The sequence below is a fragment of the Cygnus olor genome, chromosome 4 (assembly GCF_009769625.2).
Source record: "Cygnus olor isolate bCygOlo1 chromosome 4, bCygOlo1.pri.v2, whole genome shotgun sequence".
Taxonomy (NCBI): domain Eukaryota; kingdom Metazoa; phylum Chordata; class Aves; order Anseriformes; family Anatidae; genus Cygnus; species Cygnus olor.
Window position 1 is genome coordinate 862,761 of NC_049172.1, and position 16,374 is coordinate 879,134.

At 37.7% G+C, this 16,374-nt stretch overlaps 1 protein-coding gene across 6 annotated transcripts in view; it reads right to left on the bottom strand.

Moving 5' to 3' along the window:
- Nucleotides 1-16,374, bottom strand: part of LOC121069469 (bifunctional heparan sulfate N-deacetylase/N-sulfotransferase 3) — a 357,491-nt gene that overhangs the window by 56,815 nt on the left and 284,302 nt on the right. For all 6 annotated transcript variants that reach the window (XR_005819439.1, XM_040555702.1, XM_040555700.1 and 3 more), the window contains one exon: nt 12,393-13,511. Coding sequence is in view for 5 of the 6 variants with exons in the window: in XM_040555702.1 (XP_040411636.1) it covers nt 12,393-13,373 (981 nt within the window). In the remaining variant the exon portion in view is untranslated. The remainder of the gene's footprint in view (nt 1-12,392; nt 13,512-16,374) is intronic.

Consider the following 16,374-nt stretch of genomic DNA (forward strand, 5'->3'; position numbering starts at 1 on the left):
CAGTCTGTGACTACGTCCTTCTGAAAAAACTCTAATTTATTTCTTCAGCATCAGTATTCTCAACCTCTGTGCCTGAGCCTGGCTATGCTTGGACTGAGCTGTCCCATAAGCCCAAAAGCTTGTGCTCCCTCTTCAGCAGAAGTTTAAACAAACAAGAACTTGAAATTTTGTCTAAATCTTTACACAGATGATCACAGCTCAACAGCGGGTGGTATTTATCTATTCTTCCAGAGCATACAAAAACTTAAAGCAGTTAAAATTTTGTATTTTTCCAGCATTTAAGGGTGATCACTACACAGTAACTGCAATTACAAAATAAACTTGTTATGTGGCCACACAAAAACTCGGATCTCAGACTAAGGAAAAACAAGTTGCAATTTAGGTAGCTTGAAAAAGTGGATATCACATGATATGTCTAAAACACTGGTACCAGACAAAGAGAGATCCTTTGGTGTTTTTCTGTTCCCCAGGTTATCCTCTTTTTTCCTGGTAACACTACGGCTTCTAGACAAGCACAATAATATTTGTACTAATGTTCAGCTGTATATGGTGGAGAACAAGTAAGGGATTAATGAATGAAGACTCGATAACATGAACATTACAGTCTGTTCAGAAATAGGTTTCTTGTTTCTTTCCCCATTCCCCTCATGGAGCCTAGAAGATGCCTGAGCTTCTCTTACTACTCAGTCTGCGTAAAACCACCTACCTACCCATCTATCCACCTTTGTTTCTTGTCTTGGGTGAGCTGATGCCCAGCAAAGCTTTTTCTATTTGTGCTCCACCTTTTTGGTCAAAGACTTTTTTTTCCTGGCAATAAAGTTTTATTGTCTCTTTCTGTCTCAAAACTTGATGTCAGGAACAGCTGGGAATTCAGCCTTCAGCCCGCTCACCAGCTAAGGGTCACAAATACCTATGTTTTTAACCCTTCTTCTTTTCAGTAGTCCCCAGATTGTCAAGTGAAAGTCCTCTGTTACATCACCATTGATATCAAAGAATTGACAGAAAATGAAAAAGCAAGAAAGGAAGGCCAGCATGAAACAGCTGGCATATAAGTCTTCTCAAGTCCTATGCTTTATGATTATATGTAGTCAACACAGAAAGACATAGTAAGAACTTAATTTACCTTAACCTAAATTTGGATAGCTTCATAGGCTATGTATTATGTAAGAGTCAAAGAGAACCACTTTAGCAGAGAAAAAAACAGGATTTTTTGTGAAACATGAGACATTAATAAGAGAAACAGAGGGGGAGGATTTAGTTTGAAGTGTTAATACAACTCTCCTGGTTTTGCATGAATGTCCACATTTCTGAAAGACAAGATTACAGAAACTAGAACCAGGTAGATAAATATCTCAACTGACAAAATCCTACACATGGGGACTCAAACCAACATACAGAGATCTAAACTGAACTCCACATTTCATTACACTGTACAAGTGTGAGAGTACATCTTAGTACAAATTCCTTGCCAATATTACACTGCTTCCAATAGCATATTTCATCCTCTCTTGTTGAATCTAATTTTTAAAGACTTACATAACCCTTTTAATTCCTTTTGGATATTACCCCCTATTCAATCACACGCTATTTTAAAGAACTTCTAGCAGCTCTTCAGCCAACACTTAAAACATCTCAGTGCCTTACATCAAATAATGTTTATCCAGCCTCATTGCTTATACCCTGCAGACATCTGTAGCCTATTGCTTTTTGCTTTGGTCATCATCACTTGCCAAGTTCTTTAGCCTTTACTTTTTCAGTCTTAGCTCAGAAACTTCCTGACTATGCTGGTGTCTCCGTCTAAGCAGTCTCTCAATGGTTCTGATTAAGTGGTGCAGAACTGAGCACAGTCTAGAAACCTCTTCAGCCAGAAAGATGAAGTACTTGCCTGTTACAAAATATGATTTTTAATAGCTTAAATTTCGATCCATGTTACATTGCAAATTCAGGTGTAATTTCCTATTTATCTCATTTTTAGGACACTTTCAGAAGAACCATTTAAAAAATTTCTATTACCTTTAAGGAAGACAGTAAGAAAGAACAAAGGATAAGAGAAAAGTTTCTCGCACACATACACAAAAAAAACACCCCAAAAAACCCACTAACAACTCTTTTTTATAGAAATAAAGGGTTTTTCAAACTCCCTTTCAGTTCTGTTAGAGTTCTATCGAAGGCAACTCTAAGTTACCTTTATTCCAGGTGTTTTAAAATGGGAGCAGAGGCACTTGAGCTATACCCAGGAGTGTTAAACACTGAAAGCAGACCTGCATGAGATAGATGTAGAGCTATGTGGCTTGTTAGCTCCACAAAATTTCAACCAGTGTTCTCAAACCTAACCTGGCACATCTGTACAGCACGGCATGGCCTTTGCCATGTGAATTTACTGACTTGGGTTAGAATGAGTTCATGGATTCCTACTTTGCACGGTCACTGACCTTTTATTTTTCTCCCCCATTTGTACTTACAAATATATTGCAGTCTGTTTTTTTTTTTTGCAGTACACAATTATATTTATGGTTTATTCCCACTATGAAGCTGTATTTTAAGGGGCAATACTAATTCATCTCAAGGGCTGTAAAGCGTCAGAAGAAATCTCCTAAGTATTTTTAAAAAGTGGTCATAAAGTCTTTATGTTCTGTCAAACAATTTTTAAAGAGGAAGTAACACTTCTATCTTGTTTTATCTTATAAAAAGATACTGAAGTTTGCACAGAAAAAAGAAAAGGGAATTGGAAGGAGATACAGCACTGTTATTTCATGAGGAATTACATACACGCTGGCAAACTACTGAGTTTCTTTTACTTGGTTTCCTAAGCGTGGTCATTCAGAATCAGTCATGCAGTTGCATGGACTTCTTGCAGACTGAGCAAGTAATAAGTAAGGACATTTTCCATGCAGCTGTACTGTAACAGCAGCTATGGAAACACAGCCCCACTTTTACTCCTCACTCTTCTCTTCTTGCCACTGTGCCTTCTTAATATGAAGGAAGTGGGAAGATGTTAGGCCCAATTTTGTTTTACAGTTAATTATTGACTTTTATATGTCTGCACTGTGTTTCTATTTGTTGGTCGTGAAAGTTTTATTCAGTTCTGTGAGCAGCAGGAATTTGACAGCAAACTTGTTATTTGAAAAAAGCCCAGAATAAATCTTGCAGCAGCCATTTGTACAGTGATAAATCTGTACAGCTCTGCAATAAGCTGTAGTTGCATTATTATTTGTATTACCTAAGTGCTTCTTAATGCCTTTGACACGCCCAGAGGCTTAATAAAGAAAGGTGCAAACAGAATAAAAAGAGCCTCTGACCTAGAGAGCTTGAAGCATAAGAAAGGCGAGGGACTGACAGGGCAGCTAAAGCATACACTGCCTGGATAGCAGTTCCAGCACAAAATCGCTCCTGAGTTAGGATGCCACGCATGCTGTAGGAAGTTTGAACGTTATCTCAGGTCTGGTGCATTAACGTAGAGAAGGTACTTACAGGGCTTTGATGTCCCTCAACTTCCGTTTTTCTTTTACTCTCTGGATGTTGTTATTCATTGAACAACAACGTTCAGCTTTGAAAGTACTGATCTTGAAACTTCGAAAAGGCTTTTTCAGTGGAGGAGAACTATCCAGCAGAGTTGAATGCCTTACAGCACATACTAAGGTTTCAGTATGTCTTGACTCACATTTCACTTTATAAATTTTGGAATGACTGGTTTTGCTTTGACAGCCATATGGAACAACCCAAACAGAGCTGAGCTTAGGTTATGTTGACAATACTCAAAGTAAAGTGTGCAGCATTACATGTGTTTTCATCTCATCCATGAAAATATTCATACATTCCTCAAGTATAAGTTTCTGAGAAGAGAGAAGACGACAGAACTTGCTAGCTCCATGGCTGCGAACCAAACATGATTACTTGAGTATGGCATGCTTGGTGGACAGAAGCATTTGGTGTGGATTTCTCTCTAAGCAAAGCCTTATGCTCAAGTGTAAAGATAATCTCTGCATAATAAACCAAGTCAAGGGAAAAGCAGAAACAGTGTTAGGAAGCTTTCAGTTAGCTTACTTGATCCTATGAGAGCATAATTACCTAATTTTAAATAAAATAGGTCTTACAACACAATTCCGTTAAGAACAGGAATGAAACTACAACAGGCAGACACCACTGGTAAGGTAATTCATTCAGCCTAAGAACAAAGTATTCACCACTACACAGAAAAAGCAAATTAAAAAATGAAAAAGATTACTGTAATTGCTAGAAACATATATAGGACTGCATCCCTACTGCACATCTACTTATTTGGGAAGTCAACAGTAGATTCATAGAAGCAATTTACTTTGGTAAGTCAGGAAGTGTGCTAATTATAAAAGCTCTGAAATTACATCAACACCAAGAAGTGCAGCATTTTCTTCCAGTTGCACAGCAGTTAGACTGCAAGACCTGGGATATACGTAAGCAAAACAGCAGTCACTTAAACAGGGACACAGGCAGGAAGCGCAGTATTTTTTCCCCCTTAAATGTACTTAGAGTGGTTTAACCTCTGGGCAAAGAAATAATGGGATCAATAACAACGTTATCCTAAGAATGCTAATGAGCTTCCTGAACAGCAGCAAATCACTATGGGTGGAAGGAAGCCCTCCTGCCATATGTCATGTGTGACAGTCCTCAGAGCATTCGCCTTCATTTGGTTATAAAAAGGGAGTCGTATTTCTTCTCTCTATTACTTCCATATGGCAGCTGCTAGAACCACAGCATATTAGTTAAATTGAAGTAACATTTCAGTGGAAGCACACATGTATCTGAAGATTATTGTAAAAAATCAGGAACTTCCTTTTCCTTAATATCTGTAATTTTACTAATGGCATTATAAGCAAAAACTTGAGAAAGTACCATGTACAAACGCTATATGGGAACACCCCACCACGTGGAAAAAGACCCACTGAGCAAGTAAAACGACTGCAGTCAAACAAATGAGGAGTTACAGCAAGAAGTCCATGGCTTCCTTTTCAGCAGTGGCTCTTTCTCTTCTGCCCTACATTTTAAATAATTCCCTTTCCTGAAAAGAAATTGATTTAGTCTCAAGTCATCCATTGAAAAGCATCTGCTCTCATAGATAGCCTAACAAAACTCACGTGTGTTCAAGTAAAATACCAACTGCAGAAAATCCTGAGTCTTCATTGGCCAGACTCTGGGATTATTTATTTTATTAGTACATGCTAAAGATGCAGTTCATGAGCCAGATCAAGTGGAAAACTATGTTTAGCCACATGTCATTTTTTCCTTCCTTTTGTCTCTGGGGGTGTCCATATATTTGTTAGAAAAAGGATGGCCCATAATGAGGTGACATCAGTTTTATATGGTACATTACAGATATTTTTTACATGGCTAAGGACAACCTTCAGATTCCCCCCTTGACCAGATAGAAACAGCTGTTAAGACATGTCCTCCAGAACCCCATCAGCAAAATAAACAAACACAAACTATGAGTTCCAGCAAACACAGAACTAACAGAAGATGCTAAACTCACAGGAGGAATGAAATTTAGTTTCTGTGTATCTGATACAGCACTAAAAATTAAAGCTTCCTCATGCTTAAAGCACCAACACAAATTGATTCTGAGCAAGAAAGATGAACATCTGCAGATCAACCAGCGTTTACTTCCACTTTTTTAATACAGAGCAATATGGCTTAGACACACAGCACCCTCTTCACAGCTGTTGTGCCTGAGAAGTTGTGTACAAATGAACAAAATAGTTCAACCAGCCAGTGAGAATGGGTCAATACAGTTACCCTTTTGGCACAAGAAGCACGGCTGCCAGTGCTGCTGCTTGACACACACGCCCTACTTGTAGACTTCATTCTGAGGACCACGCTTGTCCCACAGCCCCAGGGAAGCAGGCAGCATCATTTGTGCAAACATTTCTGAGCCTTCTGGAAAAAAAAGGAAGAACATCTCCAGCCCCGCAGATCACCATCCTTCTTGCACATCAGTGGTGACCCAAGCACTGTGCACATCCCAGTCCCTCCCAGATATACCTGTAAGAATATTAACATCAAGCATAGACCAGGAATATTTTAACATGAAAAAAATGGAGGCCTGCTCTCCTTTGGCCTGACAGTCCACAGAGATGCAATGCAGGTCCTGGCTATTATTAGACACATGGTTACTGTGCAAAGTTTTTGTCTTCGTGCATTTAATACAGCAGATAAACCGTGCAATTAATCTTTGTGCCAAGCTCGTTCCATTGGGTTTGGTTGTTTCTAGTGGTACACAGGTGCAGAGAGGGAAGAGCAAGGATACACGGAAATACCCAGCACTGCCCTGGCAATCCCAGGGGTAGGGCATGTGAGACAGACCCAGCTCTCCTCTCTCCTGCCACTCCTTTGCAGCCTCTCTCCTCTGGTCAAGGAGTTTTACACAGCTTTCTGTTCAAACATCAGTACACTCCTTTGAAACCTAATGCTGCCCTGTGCTGAGCAGCAGTTGTATCAGTCTTGCTATATTAAGATTCACAGAAGTTGGTACATAAACAAAATTGCTTTAATAAGTCACATGTTAATAAAACTGACTGGTAAAGTGTTACATAAGCTGGTTGCAGCCCCTAATATACATAAAATAATTTTATAACTTTTTCTGAAGTTGTATTTTCGGTCTGAGCTCTAGACAGTGCAGAACACTCCACAGTACTGTATCTGAACCAACATGCTCCAGCAGTTAAGTCAGACTTCCTAAGGCATCATCCAGCCAGAGAAACATCACAGTTTCTATTATTCCCTTCCTTTGCCTCTTTTTAGGCATGTACTTTCTACTTATTACGGCCAAGCCAGTATAAAATACCATAGGAGCTTCAGATCAAATTAAGACAGAACGTATGTACAGATGCAGTAAATGCATTGAACAACTGCACAAAGGTAACATGGCTCATGAACTGGGAATATAAAATGATTTATCTAATCAAAAATTCCTAATAGTTAATTCATGCTGTCATTTAAAGAAGTCTTTAAAAAGATCTTTAGAATTTCCCCAGAGGAAAGATTTGCAGCTCAGTGCAACTGAGTTGACAGGGGCATCTCCAGCAGTTCTGTAACCGACACATTTGATGACATATCTATCATTTCTTTATTGATAACCTTCTGGGTGATCCTATAGGTAAAGAAAATTAACTTGCAGAATTAGGCTCTCCTGTGACAGGAACTGTCTTGTGTCTTGACAGTTCAGGCTTTCTGGCACCTTCCAGCCACTCTGCCTCAATATAAAATAGATCTAAGCCTCTCTGAGGCAAATATTCAGGTCACTCCTGTGCAAGAGAAGTTGAAAAGATATGCCATGGTATTTTTAAAGTTTGCATCCAAGAGGTATGCTTTACCATGGGAAGTTCTTATTTCTTTCCACATACACTACAGGAGGGAAAAGACGCTTTAATGTTTTAAATAATAGTATTTATTTAAACTATACTGACTAATGTGGACAAATTTGCAATGTATGGAATAAACAATAAGCTCTTAGGGGAGAAATCTGATGCATTAAACAAAAGACCAGGCTACCGCCACAATGAAGAAATATCATAACGATGACAACGCTGGCTTTGGAACACAGAATGAGATTCATCTGACCAAGAGCAAATGTTTATACTTCGTCTTAGTCACTCTAGAAACATTTTATGAGCAACAGAAAAATACATACTTTTAAGGTGCAATTAACTTAACCACTGTCAGCCTAAAGAACTACTTGTTTATGTTGTCTACTATGGAAAGACAGAGGACTAGCTCTGATACAGATGTGTATATTATAAACCTCAAAGTCTGGGCAAGATGACAGACTGCGAGTGATGGAGACTAAAACACTATTTATTTATTCTTTCTGGCTAACTCCTCTCCATTATCAGCACACTGCTTGGAACAGATGATATGTAAGAGAATCACTCAGAGGACAGCTCTTGCTGTCCTTCACTGTACTCTTCACTGAGTATAATGCAGAAAGACTGCAGATTCAAGCTTGTATTTCCCATATGCATGTCTCCTAACAGATGCATCACCAAAGTGCTCACAAAACAGAACAAGAAAAAATGAACCCCCCCCCCCGAATGCACATGGTTAATATTAAACTTTTTCCTTGGCAATTATAAAAGAATAAGAAAATACAGGTACCACCTATCACAATATTTTCACGTGTTAGCATGATCACATTTGTGCTCTGTTTGTCTACATTACATGACCAAAGATGCTCATTCAGACCAGAATCTTCCCTAATAACATGAACACCACTGATCCAAAACTGAGCACATGTAGGAGTTACAAGAGGAGAAAAAGATTAGTCTTACCTGAAGAAAGTGGAGACATCTCCTGATTTCAGTTCAAATTACCTCTTTTGAAAAGCATATAAAAGACCAGACAATAAAGAGGAGATCACATAGCTAATGGTTTTTAAAAAAATAAACAAAAGAACCCCACAGTATTCTAATTTCTCATTTTGAAAGCATGATCATTTCTCACGGAAATACAGAAAGGGCACGTATTGGGGAAATGAAGGAAAAGGTTGACCAACTTATGTCTACGCCATTATGCTCCACCAGCACTGTACAGTCAGTAGAAAAAACAGTCATTTTTAATTTTCCTCCTGATACCAGATGGCTTTTCCCTTGAAAAAAATCTCAGTGCTTTACAGTCTTAAAATTTTCAGAGTAACTGTAACAAAAAGAGACTATATTAAATTAGTAGACTGTCAGTGGGGACAATCATGGTCTATTGAGATAAACTTTGTGAATATCTAGATAGATTTTTTCTGTACATCCATTTTAATGAATTATTTGCACTGCTGAGACTAAAAGACAAAGAAAAAAATGTAACACTGTCACAGCATAATGGTCTCTCCTGCTAGAGAGATATTAAGAGGAAAAAAGAACTACTGAAAAATGAATGCTGAGATTACATTACTACGTTTAAATTCAAAGTGGGAGGCAATTAGACTATGAAAATGTTCTCTTCCATTATTTCTATTATTCCAGAGGAAGATAAAGTAAATAAATATGAAGATGGATGGTTGTTGCTGATACAGTGACTGCTATTCAGTATGGTACATTGAAGAGCAATGTACTATTGGTCCAAGTTTAATATAGCAATACTTGAATCACAAACAGGTAGTCTAAAAATCTCAAGTACAGTTTCAGGGTTTGTTGTTGTTGTTTGTTTTTAAACTCAAAAACCTGTGACAAAACTAGTATAAGCCTCATTTGTTGTTTAATAAGACAATCCATTTATCAGTTTTATATAATTTGCATTGAAAAACCATGTCAAATGTTTTTCAGAAGGGCTCTTTACACCTTGTATCCCTGACACTATGGATACTCAATCTGAAGTAGCACCACTCTGCCTAATAGAGATGCAGAAGACACTCATTTTAGAGGGGTTGCTTTTGACTCAACCTCTTTTGAGACCAATATATACTACTGAAAAAACTACCACTTAACCTTACAACAGCAATTTTCAGTTATGTTCAACTCCAATTCACAAAATTTAAAGATGAAAACAGCTTAGCCTAACATCCAAACATTGACTATTCTGGCCACTTTGCAAATCTCATTTAAGCACCTGAAGAAGAAATTCCCTTGAAAACCTGGCCTTACTTGCAATCAGAACCTCCCTCCTTGAAGTTCTTCAGAAGCTGCCTGGACACGGTCCCGGACAGTCTGCTCTTGGTGGCTCTGCTTGAGCAGGGGGCTGGACTAGATGGCCTCCAGAGAGTTCAGTACTGAATCACTAACAAGTGATTATTTTTGCTACCTCATCTGTGATAACCCTCCAGTTTCTAAACTTTGCCCTATCCAGATAGCTTCCAACATCCAGAAAAGCTATGTGTTTGGTTCTGCTTTCTGAAGCGTTCCAGATTACATTGCATTAATTAACGGAGTGCATGTAGAAACATCCACATTGCTCTAAGTAAGCTCAGTCTTACCAGACATGACTATGTCCAGAAAATTTTAACTAGGAAACACATAAAACCAAATTAAGACAAAAAAGCATTATACCCAATTCCATATTGCTAGTATTTAAAATGTAATCTTAGTAGTAATGAGTTAATCGCGAGTACTGAGTATACAATCTTCATTTAGCAACCTCTTTCCACACTTGTAGCACGCAATTCTCTGTCACAGTCAATGCAACAGAGCTCAGTAAAACACTCATGTCTAACAGGATGTCATTTATGCACAAATACACTATACAGTAACTGATTTTCAACTACCACAATTTGATTTTGTTTCATTCCTTCCACACGTCACTGTGTCACAGAGGGTAATTTCTTTGATAATAATAGTAATGAAGATGCATTGTACCTGACAGTCCTAACAACACACTTAATAGAACATTTTAACTTAAGTAGATGAAGAATCTGAAGGGAACACTTTTTCACGTTCCACTGTTTCAGAACACACTTCTATATAAATGAAATTATCCTACTTAAAAGTTATTTCCACTTTGATATTATTTCTATTCAATTTGACAGTTTTATTTTGGGAAGATAACATTCTGACATACTGCAAATTATTCTTTCAAAACAACACAGTTCAACCTTTTGTATCTGCTTTAATCAAATTTGTCTCAATAGACTCTTCTTTTTGCTAAGTAATTCTGGCAATTTGTCATTTTAGGATAAATTGGAATGATTATCTTCAGGTGTCATTTACAGAGACAGACAATATGAAGCATACTATTTCAAACTGCTACTGCAAGACATAGAGATTTACTCAGGCTTTATTTAATTTGTTAATAGAAATTGCTTCTTTTGCAGAACAACAGGAGTTTAGCCACTGATGTGGGTCACACCTTCCTTACTTTGCTTCTGTGATGTGACTTTGCCCTTGGGAGACTCTCAAAGAACGCTTACCCACCTAACTCAAACGCTGCCACCACCTCCTACACAAAAATTCCATTTATTGGAGTTTCATCTTTACTCCATCCCTTTCCCATGCAATTTTTTTTTGCATAAGGAAAACACCTACTTATCTGAGAGGCATATTTAATTCCAAATGCAGAGGACATTTCAGAAACTAGCATATGATGCAAATTTAAAGCAAATTGAAGTAAATACAAGTTCAAGTCTTGTTTAACAAAACAGTAAATGCAGGGCTACTGCAGCTTGACAAATACATTAGCACTGAAAAAAAAAACAAACAGAAAACCTAGCTAAAATTGTAAAAAAAAAAAAAAAGAAAAGTTATCTACTGCATGCAGTAGTACTGGAGTGCCCTTCATTGTTCCACATTCCTCTTTCAATATTGAAAGTTTTCACAAAACATTTTCCCTTATTTCTAGTACAAACAGGGAAAGAATCAGCACCTTATAGACTTTTACCTTCTAGACCAAGTATCAGTTTTGCAAGGCGCTTTTTTCCCCATCTGCTTTGTAACAACACTTCACAAAAAGAAAGTGAGGTATACAGTGAGAAATAATGTTATTCCTACCAACGCTGACCTACCACCTCATCTGAACAGCACAACAATACAGAGTGAAAAGGGACCTTCAGGAATGTACCAACTTAAAATGTTAAAATAGAAATTTAACATTTTTAACATTGAGTCATTTAGTGACAGAGCAAGATTTTAAGACCTACATTAACAAAAACCTTGCTTGCAAGCAAGAGTCATAAAACAGAGATAAGAAAGGTGAAATGCTAAAACCAACCAACTCCTGACATTTGAAACCCGTTTCAAACAGCTAATGATCCAACCTGTTCTTCAAAATTTATGTTGACATTTACTTTTGTTCACTACATTTACTTCCTGCTTGTAAGTCTGGCAACATGTACGTTATCTACTAATAGATCTTAGGGCGAGCTCTGAAGTCCTGTGCTGTTTCCAAGCTCTTTTGAAGTATGTGTTTAGATAGGTATCATCGGACTAGAAAGTTAAACACTGCAATTATTTAGTTAGAACAATGTGTGTTTGGGAGGGGGCAGTGAAAAACAAAAACACTACCTCTCTTACCCCCTTTCTTTTAACAGTTACTTAGCAATTAGTCATATTTAATTTCCTTTTGGGAGACTATTTTCCATGTATCGTAGAGAGAATGTAATTCAGAGGTGCCCCCACCACCCAGTTTACAGAACATAGCTCTGGAAGGACTTGTGTCACTTGAGAGAAAACAAGTGATATCATATTTTCTTTTTTAGTAACTATAGAAGCAAAGTTGTGTTGACTCTCCTCCAGCCTGGAGCAGGAAGGAACTGCTACACCTGGAGTCAGTGATCACTGAAAGCCAGACAAACTGGCTTTTCTCTCAAGGCACAGTTTGCACTGCTACTTTCTGTGATCTGTGTCCTTTCTGAGCTGCAACTATTAGCAACTGTTCACTTTAAAAATAAGATTAAAAAACAGGTACTTTGCTCTAACAACTATTAGTTGCTGTACATCCTTTACCTGTACATCGTTGGCGTTCATTCTTGTTCCCTCCTTCCCAACGAAGATGTCATCTATGTCAACCAGAATGTACCTATCCAAGGATAGTCTGAGCTTCTTTCCAGACAGGAAAGAGATGGCATCTATGAAAATCAGTTTGTGCAGCCAAAAATTCAAGTTATTGCCAAAAAGGACTCGTTGAATCCCATCGTGGAGTCCCAGGTCATGAATTACTGTGGCATGGAGAGCACTTTTAGCAGCAGGTGGTGAAAGGTTTTCTGGTGTCTTTACTTTTGCAAATATCACTGGTTGGTAAGCAGTATGATTAATCTGGAAAACTGCCCAGTCATTTCCAAGCAAGGGACCTTTCTCAAGCTTGGAGGATTTAGTCACATGGAGCAATGGGGAATGAGGGTTAATGCAACAGTCCTTAATACCCAGATTGCTGTGGACATGGAAAGGAAAGCCCTTCAGCTGGAAATTCTGCAAGCTGTTCTCATTGCCTTTATGAAATCCAATAACACCTACACTATATTCCATACAGTACTTATCTAGAAGACCTCTGTTCCAAGAGTCCATATTCACATATTTTAAAATATTTTCATATACTATGAGAGCATATTTGCCCTTATTTTTGTCTATAAGCACTGGGAGGTCACCTTTACCAGATGCAATCTCGATATGGTACTGAAATCTGCTGGATTCTAAAATGGTTATTATATCTTGGCCTAACGTTGAATATTGACTTTCCACAAACACCAGCACTACAAGATCTGTTCTCAGGGGATCGATAGGCTTCATGGTCTTCATCTCCATCAGCTTGTATGGCAACAGTTGAAGATCACCACATTCCACTTCTGAAGAGATTTCAGGAAGTTCATTTTCCTGTTTGTAGCCATTATACAAGTAGTATGCAGAAATAACAATGCTCACCATACAAAAAGTGGCCAGCAAAATAACCGTTCTTTGAAAATGTCTGTGAAGTTTCATGATAAAACTCATGTTGTTTACTTGCCTTAGATTGTTCCAAGCATTAAAAACAAACAGATTCTCAGCAACTTGTTCCAATCCTCTTAAATATTTATGTCACCATTGCAGCACACGCATCTATCTTCCACAAAGCTTTACAGAAGATCTAGTCTAGAAGAAAAGAAAATCACAGATTTAATTGAGCCACCACAGTTTGTTAAGTATCGTCACATTGAAACTAATGGAGAACAGAGAATCACTGCTAAACCGAGGTTTAGAAGTGAACAGTTCAAAAGCTTTGGTAGCTTTCTTCTGAATTTTTGCATTAGTAGCATTGTTTCTTCCTGCTCCCCACTATTAAAAAAAACACACAGCTGTCACTCTGCTTTTAGTAACAGCACAACATCAAACTATCTCTAAAGCAATTGTGTAAGCATAGAAGATGTAGTTGTAAGAACCTCCACTTCAATCTAACAGAAACCACACCTAACATTTCAAGCACTATAAGCCTGAGTCCAAGAGTTGAGCAAAGAAGTCCAGCAAGGCTTTGCTTATCTGGCCCTTCCAGAAACGCCACTGGCTGCCATCTACATTGGAATGTCTCTAAATCTCACAGGCTCCTCACTCCCTAAGACTGCGTAAAACAGGGTTCACACAGGAGGCACTGAAACACAAGACATAGTGGCAAAGAACTTACTGCTTCCCTTAGATTTTTTTTTTTTTTTTTTACCCAAAGACAAAAAAAACTCCAAATAAACAACTGCTGACAACCCAAACACTGAGGAAGTTTCATAATCTTCCTCCTTCAACACCAAGAAGCTGGGGGAACATTAGTCTACATAATTAAATGTATTCTCTCTTACGTTAATTTTGGAAAAATTGGAGAGTCCTTCACCCAATATGCACATTTTAACTGTTCAATATACACCCACTCAGGTATACTATATATTGCATGTGCTGTAGGAGTGGTTTTTTTTAAACAAAATACAATTTTTCCTGCAGCATTAGAAGCATAAAAATCGCATTTTACTGAACAATGTACCATTGTTCTTTATATTGTTGGAAGTGCTTTGTATTTCTGTGTATTAAAAAAAGCATAGAATAATTCACCTCTTAAACTTGAGAAAAGAGAGTAATAAATCCACAGCTAACTTAAGAGGCAGATCACCTAAGGACATATTTATGCTCTACCTTGTACCTACAGAAAGCAGTCATTTCTCAAGCCAACAGTACAATTGCTGTCAAAAGTTTCTAATAGAATAAATGAAAGATACGACAAGCATAAAATAATTAAGTACTAGAAATTATAAAGGAAGCTTAACAGAAGATTTTGGAAAATATTAAAGATACAGAACACGCTACTGTAACTTCACCATGCAGCACACAATCTGTAATGGCAATGGAATAAGCTGCATGTATATTTAACATGGTCACTTCCTGAGTACTTAATCCTTACCTGCTCTTAAAAAAAAGGCAGGGTTCAAAAAGTAAAAAAGCTACAAAAGTATAGTCCGTATCAAATATGAACTTTTCTATATAGATTGACAGAGCTAATGATAATAAATGATACCTAGTCAAGCTCTATCCCACCTTTTATACATTGAAAAGTTCACTTTTTTTTGTTATAACTTTTTATTCCCACAATGGCTGGCATCCTTGAGTGCTAAATCATGGAGCAAATGATGATCAAAGAATAAGGCAGACTTGTGATCCAAAAGAAGACTGAAGTATATAAAATATTAGTTACAAATCAATAAAGAAAAAGGAGTTGGGGGTAAAATAACACTAAACAAAACCAAACAACTTGTTGTGTACCTGGGCCATTCAACTGCTTCACAATTTAGGATGAGGAGCTCTTGTCAAAAAGGTGGCCTTTCACTCTATGCTTTCAGAACAAGTTAAAACAAATGATATACTTAACAGCACCTTTGTAACTTCCATGACTTTAATTAAATCCCAAAGACTGATGCTCCCAGTGCCAGGTACATAATGAGCACAAAGTAAAACAAAGTGAGTAGGAAAATAAGGGATAAGAGAGAAAGTACATGGCATCCTATCTATCAAAACAGCAAAATTGAGCACAAAGAGTAATTAAGCATACGTAAACTCTCTCATTCCTAATTCAGACTCCCTTTAAACCTGTGTATCATCAGATAAGGCCACCTCATGGGCATATTCTACTCTTCTACTCTACCCTTTCTGCTCTTGGTGGACTTAAATCTGGCCTTGAATCTTACCTGCAGCTGGACAAAGCTTTATACATAGCTTTTAGACAACAGACTTGCCTTTCACCTGGAGATATAGATGCATTATTCACTGTTAACCAAAAACAATATAATTTGTGCCTGTAGAAAGTGGTGGCATGTATCTGCAAAGAAGTTTAAGAATGTATGAAGACCAAACTGAGAGATCCAAAAGTACCTTTAGAAGAACTCAAAAGAATATTTCAGTATTGAGCTGTCTAATTTTTGTCATGCTAACTTCAAGAACATCAATTCAGGTATCCCGTTTCTGCTATTTAATCTGGTAAGAAGTCAGATGACAAAGAAGCAGCTTCATTTTGCTTAAATGAGTAAAACTAGATTTTTTAAGACATGTTTCCAGACAGATGATATCTGTTATGGGCACAAAGGATTCTCGAATAAAACTGTTTTTATTTTTCATCTCCAATGCAGTTGACTGAATGCCAAGAAACTCAATTTTAGTGGCTAAAATTAATGCTTCCTGCATTCTGTGAAAAACTCTATATGCCTGCCTATCCACATACCTAGTTTTCTTAACCCCACAAACAGGTTTGGTCTGGTTAGTACACAAGAGAGATGATAGCCTGCGAAGTGGAACTCTTGCTGACCAAAGCACCATCACTTCCCTGAATAACAGTTGGTCACCAAACAACCAGCAGCACGGTGCTTCTTTTAGTCCCAGGCTCCTCTAACACAGCCCTAAATACTCCTGTTCTTAGGACAGGAACCACTCAAGTCGTATCAACAGGAGGCTCCCACCAGCGCAACCTTGATGTTTCTTTCCTCACCAG